This window comes from Trachemys scripta, chromosome 11 (genome assembly GCF_013100865.1).
Source record: "Trachemys scripta elegans isolate TJP31775 chromosome 11, CAS_Tse_1.0, whole genome shotgun sequence".
Lineage (NCBI taxonomy): Eukaryota > Metazoa > Chordata > Testudines > Emydidae > Trachemys > Trachemys scripta.
Window position 1 is genome coordinate 3001205 of NC_048308.1, and position 14133 is coordinate 3015337.

General features: G+C 44.5%; 1 protein-coding gene across 2 annotated transcripts in view; it reads right to left on the reverse strand.

Moving 5' to 3' along the window:
* Window positions 1-3130: 3130 nt before the first annotated feature.
* The window catches only part of LOC117885183, a 21062-nt gene continuing 10059 nt past the window's right edge, over window positions 3131-14133 (reverse strand). Inside the window, exons 1-6 of one of the 2 annotated variants that reach the window (XR_004647736.1) lie at window positions 12931-13509; window positions 12220-12320; window positions 11728-11877; window positions 6643-6752; window positions 5742-5911; window positions 3131-4185 (exon numbers count right to left, since the gene is read on the reverse strand). Coding sequence is in view for 1 of the 2 variants with exons in the window: in XM_034786391.1 (XP_034642282.1) it covers window positions 4043-4185; window positions 5742-5911; window positions 11728-11877; window positions 12220-12320; window positions 12931-13012 (646 nt within the window). In the remaining variant the exon portion in view is untranslated. Of the gene's footprint in view, window positions 4186-5741; window positions 5912-6642; window positions 6753-11727; window positions 11878-12219; window positions 12321-12930; window positions 13510-14133 lie in introns of those variants that run through there. The other variant, XM_034786391.1, reaches the window with a different exon arrangement.

The window sequence follows — 14133 nt, forward strand, 5'->3', positions numbered from 1 at the left end:
CACACCACAGGCAATCACTGCACCTTGATGTTAGTTAACTGCTGCCCCTTGGGTTAGTGTGGCCGGTCGACAATGCGTTGTGGGAGGTAAAGGATCACGACCTGGCAGCTGTGCTGCTCTAACTTGTTCTCTTTCAAAGCAGTTCCAACGTGCGGCTTTTATTTAGCCAGATCTGCAGAATCCCGACATTCAAAGTCTGATTCTTTTCCCCCAGGGGGACAGAGGCCATTATTTCAAAAGCTGCATCGGTGCAACAAGGCGATAAGACTCCACTTACTTGAACGTAAGCTCTCGGGGGCAGGACCTGTCTGTGTCCGTACAGTCGTCAGCTCAGTGGGGTCTTGCTCCATGACTAGGGCTCCTGGGAGCTACAGCAATACAAATAATAAAACACTTTCCATCTAAAGTTCTCATTGCCCTTTTACAACATCAACGTATTAACCATTGCACGGCCTTTTGGGGACCCAAGTGAACGGAGCTTAAAGCTGTGGCAGAGTTTAGCAAAGTACAACCCCTAATTCTTTCCAGTGTAATCCCTCAGATGGATGCTAAGAAGATTCCTACTTATAAAGGACTTTGAGATCCCTGGATGAAATAAAGCTCTGTGGTGGTCAATTAGCCAAATCCTGCAGTCCTTAAGGAGGCAAGTCTTCCAGTGAAGTCAGTGGATGTTTTGGTGGTGCAAAAAATATAGGGTTAGCTTCTTAACATGTAAGCAGAACTCTGCAAGGACTGCAAGTCATAACAGTGTGCTCAGACTCCTGGGTTTCCATACCTCTTTTTGAAACAAATGGCTGTTCTAATCTACAAAGCACCACAGCATTATAAGTTTTTTAAAAGGGAAACATACTGAGCTAAGAAACTAAATGGTAGATGTTCAGGCAAACAAAGCGCTATCGCTATACAGAAGGGAAGTTTAAAGATGTGGTGTTTAAACACCGGATTTCAGTAGAGCTGCAGTGCTCCCCAAGAGGCCATTTGTAGTAGCGCAGACTAAAATTAATGCTCTAGCACCAGTAAGGATGAGAAAGTTAACACACACTCATCCTTCCTTTTTGAAAAAAAATATTTTTGCATTCATGAAATGTGCTGGATTGGCGCACCTGCAGACTGAAATACAATTACCACCAATACAGAACTTTTCCCCTTCAAAGCTCTTGACAAACAGGACTAGACTCCTCTAACCACAAAAAATGCAGTATGGCAAGTCTCCCACCACTGCTCACCCCATCCATGGGCCTCAACACCGCCCTGGAGGGACGCTTGTAAGGAGGCAGAGTTTAGTCTCCATCGCCCATTCAGTCTGGGCCACTCTGCTGGGGCTACCGATAACAGGTTTGACAGGGATGTTTGGATGGACCCAAGAGGGCACCAGGCAGGAAGCAGGTACCAGGAAGGACAGGAACTGGTCTGTAAAGCACATTAAGGTGGGCACTGTTGCTCTATCAGGGGAAAGGACAGTCATTCATTTCAAGTAAAGCAAAAACCAAAGCTCATTCTGTACTGTATTACTCTCCCACTCCTCCCTATCCCCAACAAGTAAAATATGCCATCTTCAAAGCATCAGGTTAACGAGAGAATGAATTGCCTTCTCCCAGAGAATGGCAGTTACATTATGGTACAGTAGGATCAGTGCAATCTCCCCAAGTCATTAAGTAAGCAAACAAAGGTTTCTTCCCTCCTATTAATATCAGAAATTAGTTCAAGTTGGGTTTTTATCAAAAACCCATAACTGATTCTACCTGATCTACATTCCCAATGTTATTTATGAAATTATAGATGACTGCAGCATAATTTCCAATACCTACAGCTAACATAGCAATGATGCCATTTCTCACAACTTTATCACAAGGCTCATGATATAGGCCTTGGCTACACTGGGGCTGTACAGCGCTGCAACTTGCTGTGCTCAGGGGGTGTGAAAACGCCCCCCACCCCCGAGTGCAGCGAGTGCAGCGCTGTATGCTCCCTCGCAGCGCTACAAGCTACTCCCCTCGGAGAGGTGGAGTACTTACAGCGCTGCGAGAGAGCTCTCGCAGCGCGACTACACTCGTGAATCCCCAAGTATAGCCAAGGCCATAAGATGTGTTACTTATAAGCACCAGGTCTTGGAGACCAGTGATTAGATAAGAATCTCAGCTTTCATTTGAAACAAAAAGAAGTACATTTCTAGCCCTCAAGATATCAAAGAAAAGTTTGAAAAAGTGCACTCTGAAGGCTCAAAATCTGGATGGCGAAGGGTGAAAAAAAACCACAACAGAATTTAGCATCTCAGGATTGTGGGGGGTCTGGTGTGATTTCTGAACAGTCCATCATCTATTTATGACCAGCTGTATGCACTCACAGCTTGGGGAACAGTTGATTACTTTATAGGCAGGCTCTGCAGCCATCTCACCTCGGGCTGTGATTTAATCAAGTCTCATACTTAAAGCAGGGTTGGGGCTGGGGCAGCAGTTGCATTGCTAGGGAAAATCCATGTATTTCAAGGAGTGAGTGGTATCCTCTTCTTGGAGTTACAACATTGGGTCAATACTCGAGAATATTATTGGGGGAGGGGAGGCTTGAAACTGTGTATTATATGAGAGATGGACGCACAGTCCTGACCACAACTGGTCATTAGAGATCCCATGGCAGTTTCTACTACAGCAGGGATACGAAATCCATGGGGCAGGACCATCTTTTTGCCCTGTGTTTGTACAACAGCTAACATACTGTGGTCCTAGACTATGACTGAGGTTTATAGGCCCTACAATAATACAAATAATATGGCCAGGTCACTTCTTAATGTGAGCAATTACATTGTGCCTGCCTAAAGATTACCCTGTAGCTTCACTAAAAATAGTAATTTCACTTCCTGTTTATAAACCTGTTGTACAGTGTTCCTGGCTACTGTTAAACTGCTACCATATTCCATAGGGTGGCTGCTGTGATCCCTGCATAGCAATATGTGGAGTGCCTGGAGGTCCCTGATGGATGCTGCTGCATTTATATAGCATCCTCAGTGCACAGCGTCAGTCACCTTACTGAGCATCACCCATGCTGCTTATTGACGACAGGACAAAAGGTCATGGGCATGCAGGGCTTTTGAGCACTTTCAGGCAACAAAAGGATTGAATTAAAAAGAAGCTGCTTATGGAAGAAAGTTGACTTTATTTCGAAGTTCTGCAAAAACATGTCTTTGCTCAGAGCTTTCTAGAAATCCAGCCGCACTGCATTACAATTACACCTAACCACCATTTTGTACATTGTCTCCCATGAGCTGACCAGCTTCCAGATCAGCAAATGGCTTCCGTCTCCAGTTGTGTTTCACATACACCTGATGATCTTCACAGATTGCCTGGAGATACCCTGCTCTCAACATGGAGAAACTTCAAGGCAATCCAGTGGAAAGAATGGCGATAGGTCCGTGTGAAGTGGAATGAGACAGCAACAGAAGTGCATCAACGCAGTGGATATGGCCTATCTAAACAGGGAAATTAGACTACTAGCTGGAAAGGGAAATCTATTGTTGGATGGGAAGCAGCCACACAAACCAGGGTGAGCGGACATGGAAATGGCTGATGCCAGGAGAGTTTGGCTGAAATGGGCCCTTCTTAAACCATTGGTTTCCTTTAGTCTCTGCATCCCTGACACCAATGGCAACAAACCATTGGACTAGTCTCAATATTTATGAAAATAAAACCCTGCATACATGAAACCGAGAGTAGCAGAATTCATCATACAGCAGGTTTTGCTTCATGTCCCCCATGCAGCATCCAGAGAAGACAAGACTGGGGAAGAACAATCAAATATTTTGCTGCTATGTCCTGGTGGACAGCTGGAAGGTGAATGAAGTGAAGTAAAATGAAATCAAATTGGGGAACTGTCAGGCTGCTTAACCTGGTACAGCTATGCTCTAGATGGTGTCTCTTCCCATGCCTCCTATAAGAGGGGCTCAGTGTACTGGTGGCCACACACCTCCTACTTGCCTACATCTTCTGCAAGTGGAATTCGGAACTTCAGGTCTGCTGATTAACACACATCCCCTGCTGGAGACAGAAGTTCACTTCTTCCTAGCGAGGAGGTTTAACACTCCCAGCTGTCTGATGCAGGCATCCAGCTGTCTGTCGGCTTCATTATCCCCCAAAGACTTCACATGAGCTTGCTCAGTACATTCCTTCTGCAAACGTAGCAGCTCCTGATCAGCTGTGGAGATGAAAGCCAGTCATTAGGTCCTTCCTCGTTCAGACAAATTGGTAGGGGTAACTATCAGAGTAATTAGGGTAGGGGAATGTTCACTGAGGCAATCTGGGAGAGTGCACAGAGCTGGAAATCGTCATGGCTTGGGTACCCTTTCTGGCAAGAGGCTGAAGGACAACTGCCACAGCCACTCAAAGACTGGCAAGAGCTCCACACACACAAACCCCTACTGAGATTACAAAATAGCAACTCATGAAGGTGTGAGCTGAACCCCACGCAGCAGCCCTAATGATGTCACAGGAGGCTGCACACCAAGGGTAGCTGCTTTGATAGCAAGTATCTCCCTAGATGAACGAGCCCTAAATTGATGAGAAGACTGGATGCAGTGTCTTTTCCTCCCAGAAATGGCTTGATCTTTGGATTTTTCTCCGATGGCCACAAACAGCCTGTTCTACCTTCTAAATTGAAAAATTATTAGTAGCTAATGGCTCTTGACATGCATATCCAAGACTCCCCAGGACACCTATGGGGCAAATCACAGATAGTGATTTAAATAGAGATGAAAATTCAATATAATTTCGGTCAGAAACTTGAGCTAGTGCCTATCTATCACTTTGCCTATGTGGAAAATGGTAAAACGTGATTAGCCATAAAGGCTGGCAATTCAAAGACTCTCATGGCTGACTTGTCCACTAAGAGCAAGACCTTTCAGGAGAAGGGGTACAGAAAGCAGAGCCCTATGTTCTGTGAGTTTGGTTGACCCATGGATCAATAAGCTCCTAGCTGGGAGGGTACAAGGTTGCCAGTCTTTTTAAAAATTGCTTTGCTGGGGACAGACCTTGACTTTTGGAGAAGACACCATCATGGCCAGATCGTGAACCACTGCTTTGTATATCCAACTCAGCCAACCTTGCACACCACACATCTCTGGCTTTGAAGAGGAAGTGACAAAGGTGTAGACTGCCATCAAGTTTAACACCCAAATGCAGAACTTCAATGGGCCTTCCAGTCTGGACCAGGCTAAGTCCACTATCTCAAGGAGATCCTGAAACCATTTTGTTATTCCAAAGTACATTGAGATCCTTGGAGGAATCACTTTCAAGGATCCATACGGGATTCTTCTATAGAGGCTCAATATAGAAGATTATTAATCACACCCAAACTCCTCAGATCTTTGGGGAAGTTTTGATGTGGATCCAAACTCTGTGCATCTTTATTATTATCCACAGAAGTTAAGAAGGTAAGGGGACACTTCAAGTTTAAAAAAAAAAAAAAAAAAAGAATACTTAGATGTGTTGTTACCAGCAATCTCCAAGAGTCCATTTGTGGGAGTCCTTCAGGCAGCAACAAGGGAGAGAAATTATTTTTTAAAAGAAAATGCTATTGTGAAACCACAGAAATTGACAGAGGGACTCAGGGATGGGCACCATGCTTGAACCTACTTTCAATTCATTTTTTGAAAGTGACTAGGTTTCAAGGTGACAGTGTCTGTTTCAGAAATGCCTAGAGTTCAAGACAGCACATCTGCTTTAATTTATCCAAGCAAAGGAAAAGTCAATTACCTGCATGGCTTTCTGCCTGTGCCTCGGAAAGCGTATTTTGGGTGGTCTCCAGTACCTTAGTCAGATGAATTTTCTCGCTTTTAAACATACGCTGTTTCTGATGGAGAGAGGTTATCATGGTTTCTGATTCAGCTATCAACTGTTCTAATTTGGCCGCATCTGGCTGCTCACTAAAAAGGTAACCAGAAACAGAATGATCTTAAATTGGCGCCTAAAGTCTCCATTGACCCTAGTATTTAAATTAGGCACTACAAAAATCCTAGTAGGAAAACAGAAACATAGGAATTGCCAGACTGGATCCTGCTAGCCCAGTATCCTGTCTCCAATAGGGGCCAGTCCAGATTCATCAGAGGAAGGTCTAAGAATCCCACAGTAGATTATGTGGGATAATCTGCCCCACATATAGGTCTCATCCTGATCTGTCATAGTTAAGAGATTATCTCAAGCCCTTGAAGCATGTGGTCTAATGTCCCTTCCAGAAAATTTGTTATCAATAATTACAACTGTGGATATCCCAGATACCCATAAGTGTCCAATCAAAGTATCCAGCCTGTCTTTCAAGAGCAAAAGTCTCACTGTAAAGGTAAATCATAGGATTAGTGGAGCTGCAACTCCCCCAATAGGCCATGTGCAATACTGCAGCATAAAGTTCATGCCACAACAGCAACAAGAATAAGCTTAACAGCTCTAACAAAAGTTCCATTCATGTTCTTTTCCATTTTTTTCTGTGTGAATTTAATGCTTGTGAGACGTGATGGAAGACAGCCCCTACACACTGAATATCAACAACATGAAGCACTTGTATAGCACTTCCCACTTCAAAGCTCTTTACAAACATTAACTAGCTAAAGACTGAAGTCCTCTATGCAGCCATAGAGCCAGTACGTCTCACCCTCCTTACCTATAGGAGCCTCCTATAGGTGAGAGGAGATATTTCAGAAGAAGTTATTTTCATTCCAGTAGCATCATTGGAGTCTCTAGTCAGGGCTCAGGGCCCCATCGTGCTAGGGGCTGTACAAACAAATAGGAAAATGACAGTTCCTGAGTTGAAGAGCTTCTTGATTAATGATGAGATGCAACAGATGGATGAAACTAACAGGTGGCGGTGGTGGAGCAGCAACAATCTTTTTGTGCTGTGTTTGTACAGCACCTAGCACAATGGGGTCTTGGTTCATGCCTGGGGCCCTTAGGTGCTACAAGAACAATAATATGCTGGCTTTCATTCAGACTAGCTGTGCACACAACACAGTTTGCCACGTCTTGCTGTTACCAACTGGCAACATTCTGCAGGCATCACAGCAGACATGAGTCTCTAAGAGGGATGTGAAGGAGCATAAGAGAGTGACCTTTAGAATTTTGGGGGGGTATGCAAGGGATAGCATGGGAGAAAGCATTGAGGTGCTTGTGGGAGAAGTTGACTAATGGGCCTGTCCTAGGAATGGGTTCTGAGATAAGCGGGACTGGGCAGGTGTCACTCATCTGAAGGGCAATTCCATGGATTGGAAGCAACTTTTAAAGGGATCATTTCACATACAGCTATGTTTTTCTAAAGCACTCCGGGAAGGCTTGCCATCGCCCTTGTGAGTCAGATGTAGCATAGTTAAGTCAGCAAGGGAAAATTAAGAGGATTTCCAGTGGTTAGGGTGCTAGCCTGGGACTCAGAAATACCATGTTCAATTCCTATTTCGCCAAATTCCCTGTATGACCTTAGGTAAGTCACTTAGTCTCTCTGTGCCTCAGTTTCCTCCCTCCATCTGTAACATAGATATGACAGCACTTCAAAGGGAGGCTGTGAGGATAAATACAGTAAAGAGAAATGTTCAGATACTACACTAAAGGCAGCGGGAGCAGATAAGTATCATAGACAGATTATTTATACTGCAGTAGTGCCTACAAGGCCAGTCAAGATCAGGGTCAGACCTACTCACTGGACACACACACACAAAAAGCCAGTCCCAACCTCACAGAGCTTACAATACAAGTACAATCACACTTTCATGTGAACAGCATCATGCCGGACATTTGGGGGTTTTATATATAGCCAGATTACATTAAAAGCACAGAGTGCCACACACTACACTAGGAATGTCTATCACTGAAGTGATCATCTGAATGTGCAATTTTACTCTAAAATATGAATGCAAAAATGGCACTGTGGGGCTCTGTGTGTATTGTTTCTAATGGACAGCAGATCAAATGCACTCAGTTTATAAGCTAAAGGATTTTTTTTCCTGTCAGCCCAACATACTCAGTCTGGGCTCTGACAGTCATGGTTGGGTGGTTGTGAGGGGAGGGGTGGTTGGGGTCTTTCCACCCCAAACATCATGTCTGGTAAAAGAGGTTCTATAGGTCAAACTAGGCCATCGGTGACACCTATGCCACCCAGTGCATTCAGTGTGGCTGCTCAGGTGTAATTAAGTGCAACTTTGTAAACAATTCTGATGATGAATAAGATGGAAGAATCCAGCTCTCCCTCTCCTAAGTGTGCTGACTTGGCAAAACTAAGAGGAGTTAAGACTTATTTTTGTCACTCATCTGAGGAAAGACAATTCTGTAAACACGCAAGGAGCGGACGTGAACAATGGGAATGTGCCATTTGTACAGTCACTTGTCAGAAGACAGTAGGTTACAGGTTAGCTTTGATACCTGATTGGACAAGAGAGGTAAGAAGTATTAACCTAATGGGTTGAACCCTCAGCTGAACCGTCCTTATGTCTGGCGCAGCTGGGGAGAGAGGATGGCAAGGTCGCACTAAACCATCTTTCCGTCTCCCAAATCACGGGTATACAAAATGGCCCCCAGCATAACTTAGAGCCTGCTCAAAATCATGCTGGCAGTAGCGATCGCTTAGGGACCAGTGTGCAGACAGAGAAACCTGTGTTCCAGCCCTAGCTCTCCTACCACAGCCCACATCCCTGCACCCTGACATACCTCCTTCACGTGTTGGGGGAAGGTGGGAGAGAAGTGGGTTGTGTACAGCCAGCTGGCACCTGCTTTATGCCATTGGAAGATTCCCCTACACTGGGGGAATCCTTGTCTGACTCTTTAGGACAGCTTTCCTGCCACTTTGTGAGCAGGGCAAAGCTGATAAACTAGGAAACAAGGATCAAACGCAGCATCTTCTAAAAGTAATATAGGGAGCCAAAATGTTGTACAGCATATTTTGGAGGCAAGTTCCCTTATTTGAAATGGCAATCAACCCAGCACGCAGACTCCCTCTGCATTTGAGGGAGAGTAAAGAGGAGGGATCTCCCGGTCTTAGATGAAAGTTTGTTACCACTGCTGCAAGTGGAATAGCACATCAGTGCTCTGTCTCAGACATTTCTAATGTGCCCCTCACTGTATTATTTTGATATATGAATGTACAAAGAATCACTGAGGTCTAAGTGAATCTGATTGTTGCCATACAGCAAGCTTCAAAACTGTTGAAGAATGGAAGATTTTTAAGGGACATTGCATTATTAGTAGTCATTTGCTTATGCTAACCCATGTGGACTTGCTGTGTTTATACTGTGGATAGTGAAAGACACACCTAGCCAAAGGAATCAAACCTAGTCCGGATCAAGGGACAGCTGGTATGTAATGCAGAAGGACAAGCAATAGGCCCCACAGAGTCCACCTCATAGAATCATAGAATATCAGGGTTGGAAGGGACCTCAGGAGGTCATCTAGTCCAACCCCCTGCTCGAAGCAGGACCAATTCCCAACTAAATCATCCCTGCCAGGGTTTTGTCAAGCCGGGCCTTAAAAACCTCCAAAAAAGGAGATTCGACCACCTCCCTAGGTAACGCATTCCAGTGTTTCACCACACTCCTAGTGAAATAGTGTTTCCTAATATCCAACCCAAACCTCCCCCACTGCAACTTGAGACCATTGCTCCTTGTTCTGTCATCTGCAACTACTAAGAACAGCCGAGCTCCATCCTCTTTGGAACCCCCCTTCAGGTAGTTGAAAGCAGCTATCAAATCCCCTCTCATTCTTCTCTTCTGAAGACTAAACAATCCCAGTTCCCTCAGCCTCTCCTCATAACTCATGTGCTCCAGACCCCTAATCATTTTTGTTGCCCTCCGCTGGACTCTTTCCAATTTTTCCACATCCTTCTTGTAGTGTGGGCCCCAAAACTGGACACAGTACTCCAGATGAGGCCTCACCAATGTCGAATAAAGGGGAACGATCATGTTCCTCGATCTGCTGGCAATGCCCCTACTTATACAGCCCAAAATGCCGTCAGCCTTCTTGGCAACAAGAGCACACTGTTGACTCATATCCAGCTTCTCATCCACTGTGACCCCTAGGTCCTTTTCTGCAAAACTGCTACCTAGCCATTCGGTCCCTAGTCTGTAGCAGTGCATGGGATTCTTTTGTCCTAAGTGCAGGACTCTGCATTTGTCCTTGTTGAACCTCATCAGGTTTTTTTTTGGCCCAATCCTCTAATTTGTCTAGGTCCCTATGTATCCGATCCCTACCCTCTAGTGTATCTACCACGCCTCCCAGTTTAGTGTCATCTGCAAACTTGCTGAGAGTGCAGTCCACACCATCCTCCAGATCATTAATAAAGATATTAAACAAAACCGGCCCCAGGACCGACCCTTGGGGCACTCCGCTTGAAACCGGCTGCCAACTAGACATGGAGCCATTGATCACTACCCGTTGAGCCCGACGATCTAGCCAGCTTTCTGTCCACCTTACAGTCCATTCATCCAGCCCATACTTCTTTAACTTGGCGGCAAGAATACTGTGGGAGACCGTATCAAAGCTTTGCTAAAGTCAAGGAATAACACATTCACTGCTTTCCCCTCATCCACAGAGCCAGTTATCTCATCATAGAAGGCAATTAGGTTAGTCAGGCACGACTTCCCCTTGGTGAATCCATGCTGACTGTTCCTGATCACTTTCCTCTCCTCTAAGTGTTTCATAATTGATTCCTTGAGGACCTGCTCCATGATTTTTCCAGGGACTGAGGTGAGGCTGACTGGCCTGTAGTTCCCCGGATCCTCCTTCTTCCCTTTTTTTAAAGATGGGCACTACATTAGCCTTTTTCCAGTCATCCGGGACCTCCCCCAATCTCCATGAGTTTTCAAAAATAATGGCTAATGGCTCTGCAATCTCATCCGCCAACTCCTTTAGCACCCTCGGATGCAGCGCATCCGGCCCCATGGACTTGTGCACGTCCAGTTTTTCTAAATAGTCCCGAACCACTTCTTTCTCCAAAGAGGACTGGTCACCTTCTCCCCATACTGTACTGCCCAGTGCAGCAGTCTGGGAGCTGACCTTGTTCGTGAAGACAGAGGCAAAAAAATCATTGAGTACATTAGCTTTTTCCACATCCTCGGTCACTAGGTTGCCTCCCTCATTCAGTAAGGGGCCCACACTTTCCTTGACTTTCTTCTTGTTGCTAATATACCTGAAGAAACCCTTCTCGTTATTCTTAACATCTCTTGCTAGTTGCAACTCCAAGTGTGATTTGGCCTTCCTGATTTCACTCCTGCATGCCTGAGCAATATTTTTATACTCCTCCCTGGTCATTTGTCCAATCTTCCACTTCTTGTAAGCTTTTTTCTTTTTTTTCTTGCTTGCACCTGGCAATGTCCCCTCTTTACCCAAGCAGAGAGCACATCACATACCTGCAGCTTCAACCCCATCCCATAATTGAATCAATCAGGTACATAAGGGGCAGCCCTTGGGCTCCTGGCAGTTCACCAGCCAGCCCACCCCTCTGATTATTCTCTATTACTCCCAGGAAACTAACTGCTCAAATGCTATTATTTGATTTCACATAATGAACAATCTTAAGCATACAGCGTATGTACAGTCTCTGTATCAATAATATAAACAGTTCTGTTGTGGTACATGTGCCTGTTTAATCAGTTTCTTTGAAGAGGCCATGGTAGCATCCTGCTAATTACCCCAAGATCATAATTAAAAGTATATTGCAAGCCATATATTTTTCTCAAACATCCTCTGCTCTAACCGGAAGGATCTATACCTGGTATCTTGAGCAATATCCTTTTTCAGCCTTTTCAGCTCAGCTGCAACACCTTGAAGTTGTTCTCGAGTCTTGAATTCCTCTTCCAATACTGGATGTAAATGCACAATCTGTGCTGCCAGTGACAGACAGTTGTCTCTTTCTGTGACGCTACAAAATGAGAGTACAAAAGCATTATTTCTCTTCCCAGTCACTGTTCTAGTGACTACAATTTGTGTTGGTTATATACAGCAGAAGTGCTTTATACAACATACCAGCATCAAAATTCAACCATTGAGTGGTCTGTAAAAAGCCCTTTCACGTTCATTTACAGAAAGTTTCCTGCCAACCAAAGACCTTGTGATACGGCAGTGACATTAAATCCACATACATAGGTTTCTGACTTAATAGTGCAGTCTGCAAGTACTATTAAAATGTAGTCGTGATTAAAACATAAAGCTAAACACGATGGTAATTAATTAGTAATATTAAAAGATTTATTAGGAGACGTACTATTGTGCTCTTTCTGTCTCAAGTCTCATGATCTCATCCTTCTCTGTGCTCACTCTCACTTCGATTTCATGTACCTTACCCACCAGGAATGATAGCAACATCTGGAAAGGCAAAATAGGGAAAAGAATTCAAGTAAACACAAAACAAGCCAGACACCACGGTGAGATGGGAAGATTTATTTTTAAAACAGATGTAACACTGGTTGGGTTGTCAGCAGCAGGGACTGAACCTTCCAACTTGGTTTCTGAAAGCCTCTAGTGCCCGAGATAGAAGAGCCAGCTCTGTTAGCCAAAGCTATAGGAGGCTCATCAACCTCTACATGTGACCCAGCCACCACCAGAGGGGGAACAGAGCGCCACACTGAGTGCGTGTTAGTCCTGTGATGTTTTATTTCAATGAATATTTTTATGATAACATTAACTGTCATTAGACCAGGAGATGTCTATCTATTGGAGTTAGCACAGGCCTGCGAGCAAGGAACCATGAGACCACTAAGCAAACCCAGGTCACACCAACATTGCCAACAGGCAAGCTGGGGTGACACTAGTTTTTAAGCATACTCATCAGCCTGATGCTATTTCAACAGTCAAGAGCCTGTTTAAACCACTAAAAATAGATTTGTAGTGAAAGCCCGCCCCCCCCCCCTCCACACACACACACACACACACACAGACCATAATGAAATACATCCCCTCATGCACAGAAGTTTACCTCTAGGTCCCCACTGCTTAGGTCAGAGAGCAAGTCATCTTCATCCAACGTTAAATAGGACTGTACCTTTTCCATCTTTGACCCTGTAAAAAGAGATACATTCAATGGCGTGCAAGAGGAGCCCCTAATGACATTTCAGCCACCTCAATGAAAGGTACGTTGGGCTGATTTCCCCTGGCTCCAAGGGAGCTCAAAACTCTGGGTCCTGGCAAATCATCCCTGCCAGAAATGACTTATCCCTGAAGCTCATGGAAAGAACTTCTGAAGAGCAGATTTTTTGGCTTTTGAAATTAACCAGATTACACCAAGAGTCAGATATTTAAAATAATTCCCATGGAAGGATACAGCAAGAGTGGTCTTCACCCACAAGGATCCCACTTAGCCATATTCTCCATGTACTCTGCATATTTTCCAGGTGTAAAGTCTACGTATTTTTGGCAAAGTGCAACATGTTTGTTCACCAGGTGGCATGGCCTCTCTTCACTCAGTTACTGTTATAAGAAAGTGTTGGTGTTCAAACCGGAAAAATAAATGAATAGAATCATAGAATATCAGGGTTGGAAGGGACCTCAGGAGGTCATTTAGTCCAACCCCTGGCTCAAAGCAGGACCAATCCCCAAACAGATTTTTGCCCCAGATCCCTAAATGGCCCCATCGATTCCTCAGCCTCTCTTTTGCAAGTGCAAGATCCCCTAAAATCAAGGACAGGTTTCAGAGTAGCAGCCGTGTTAGTGCCACAAGTACTCCTGTTCTTTTTGTAAAATCAAGGAGTTTATTCCAGACTAAGGGAGAGAATTTGTCAGAACCCCTTGGTAAAGTAGTGGTGGCACATCACTGAGTAAACAAAGTCCATTCAGATAACACTGAGCTTTTAGGGCCTGCTCCTATTGAGATGACTCTAGACTAGGGGTCGGCAACCTTTCAGAAGTGAAGTGATGTGCCGCAGTCTTCATTTATTCACTCTAATTTAAGGTTTCGCATGCCAGTAATACATTTTATCGTTTTTAGAAGGTCTCTTTCTATAAGTCTATAATATATAACTAAACTATTGTTGTATGTAAAGTAAATAAGGTTTTTAAAATGTTTAATAAGCTTCATTTAAAATTAAATTAAAATGCAGAGCCCCCCTGGACCAGTGGCCAGGACCCGGGCAGTGTGAGTGCTGCTGAAAATCAGCTTGCGTGCCGAAGGCGGCACGCAAGC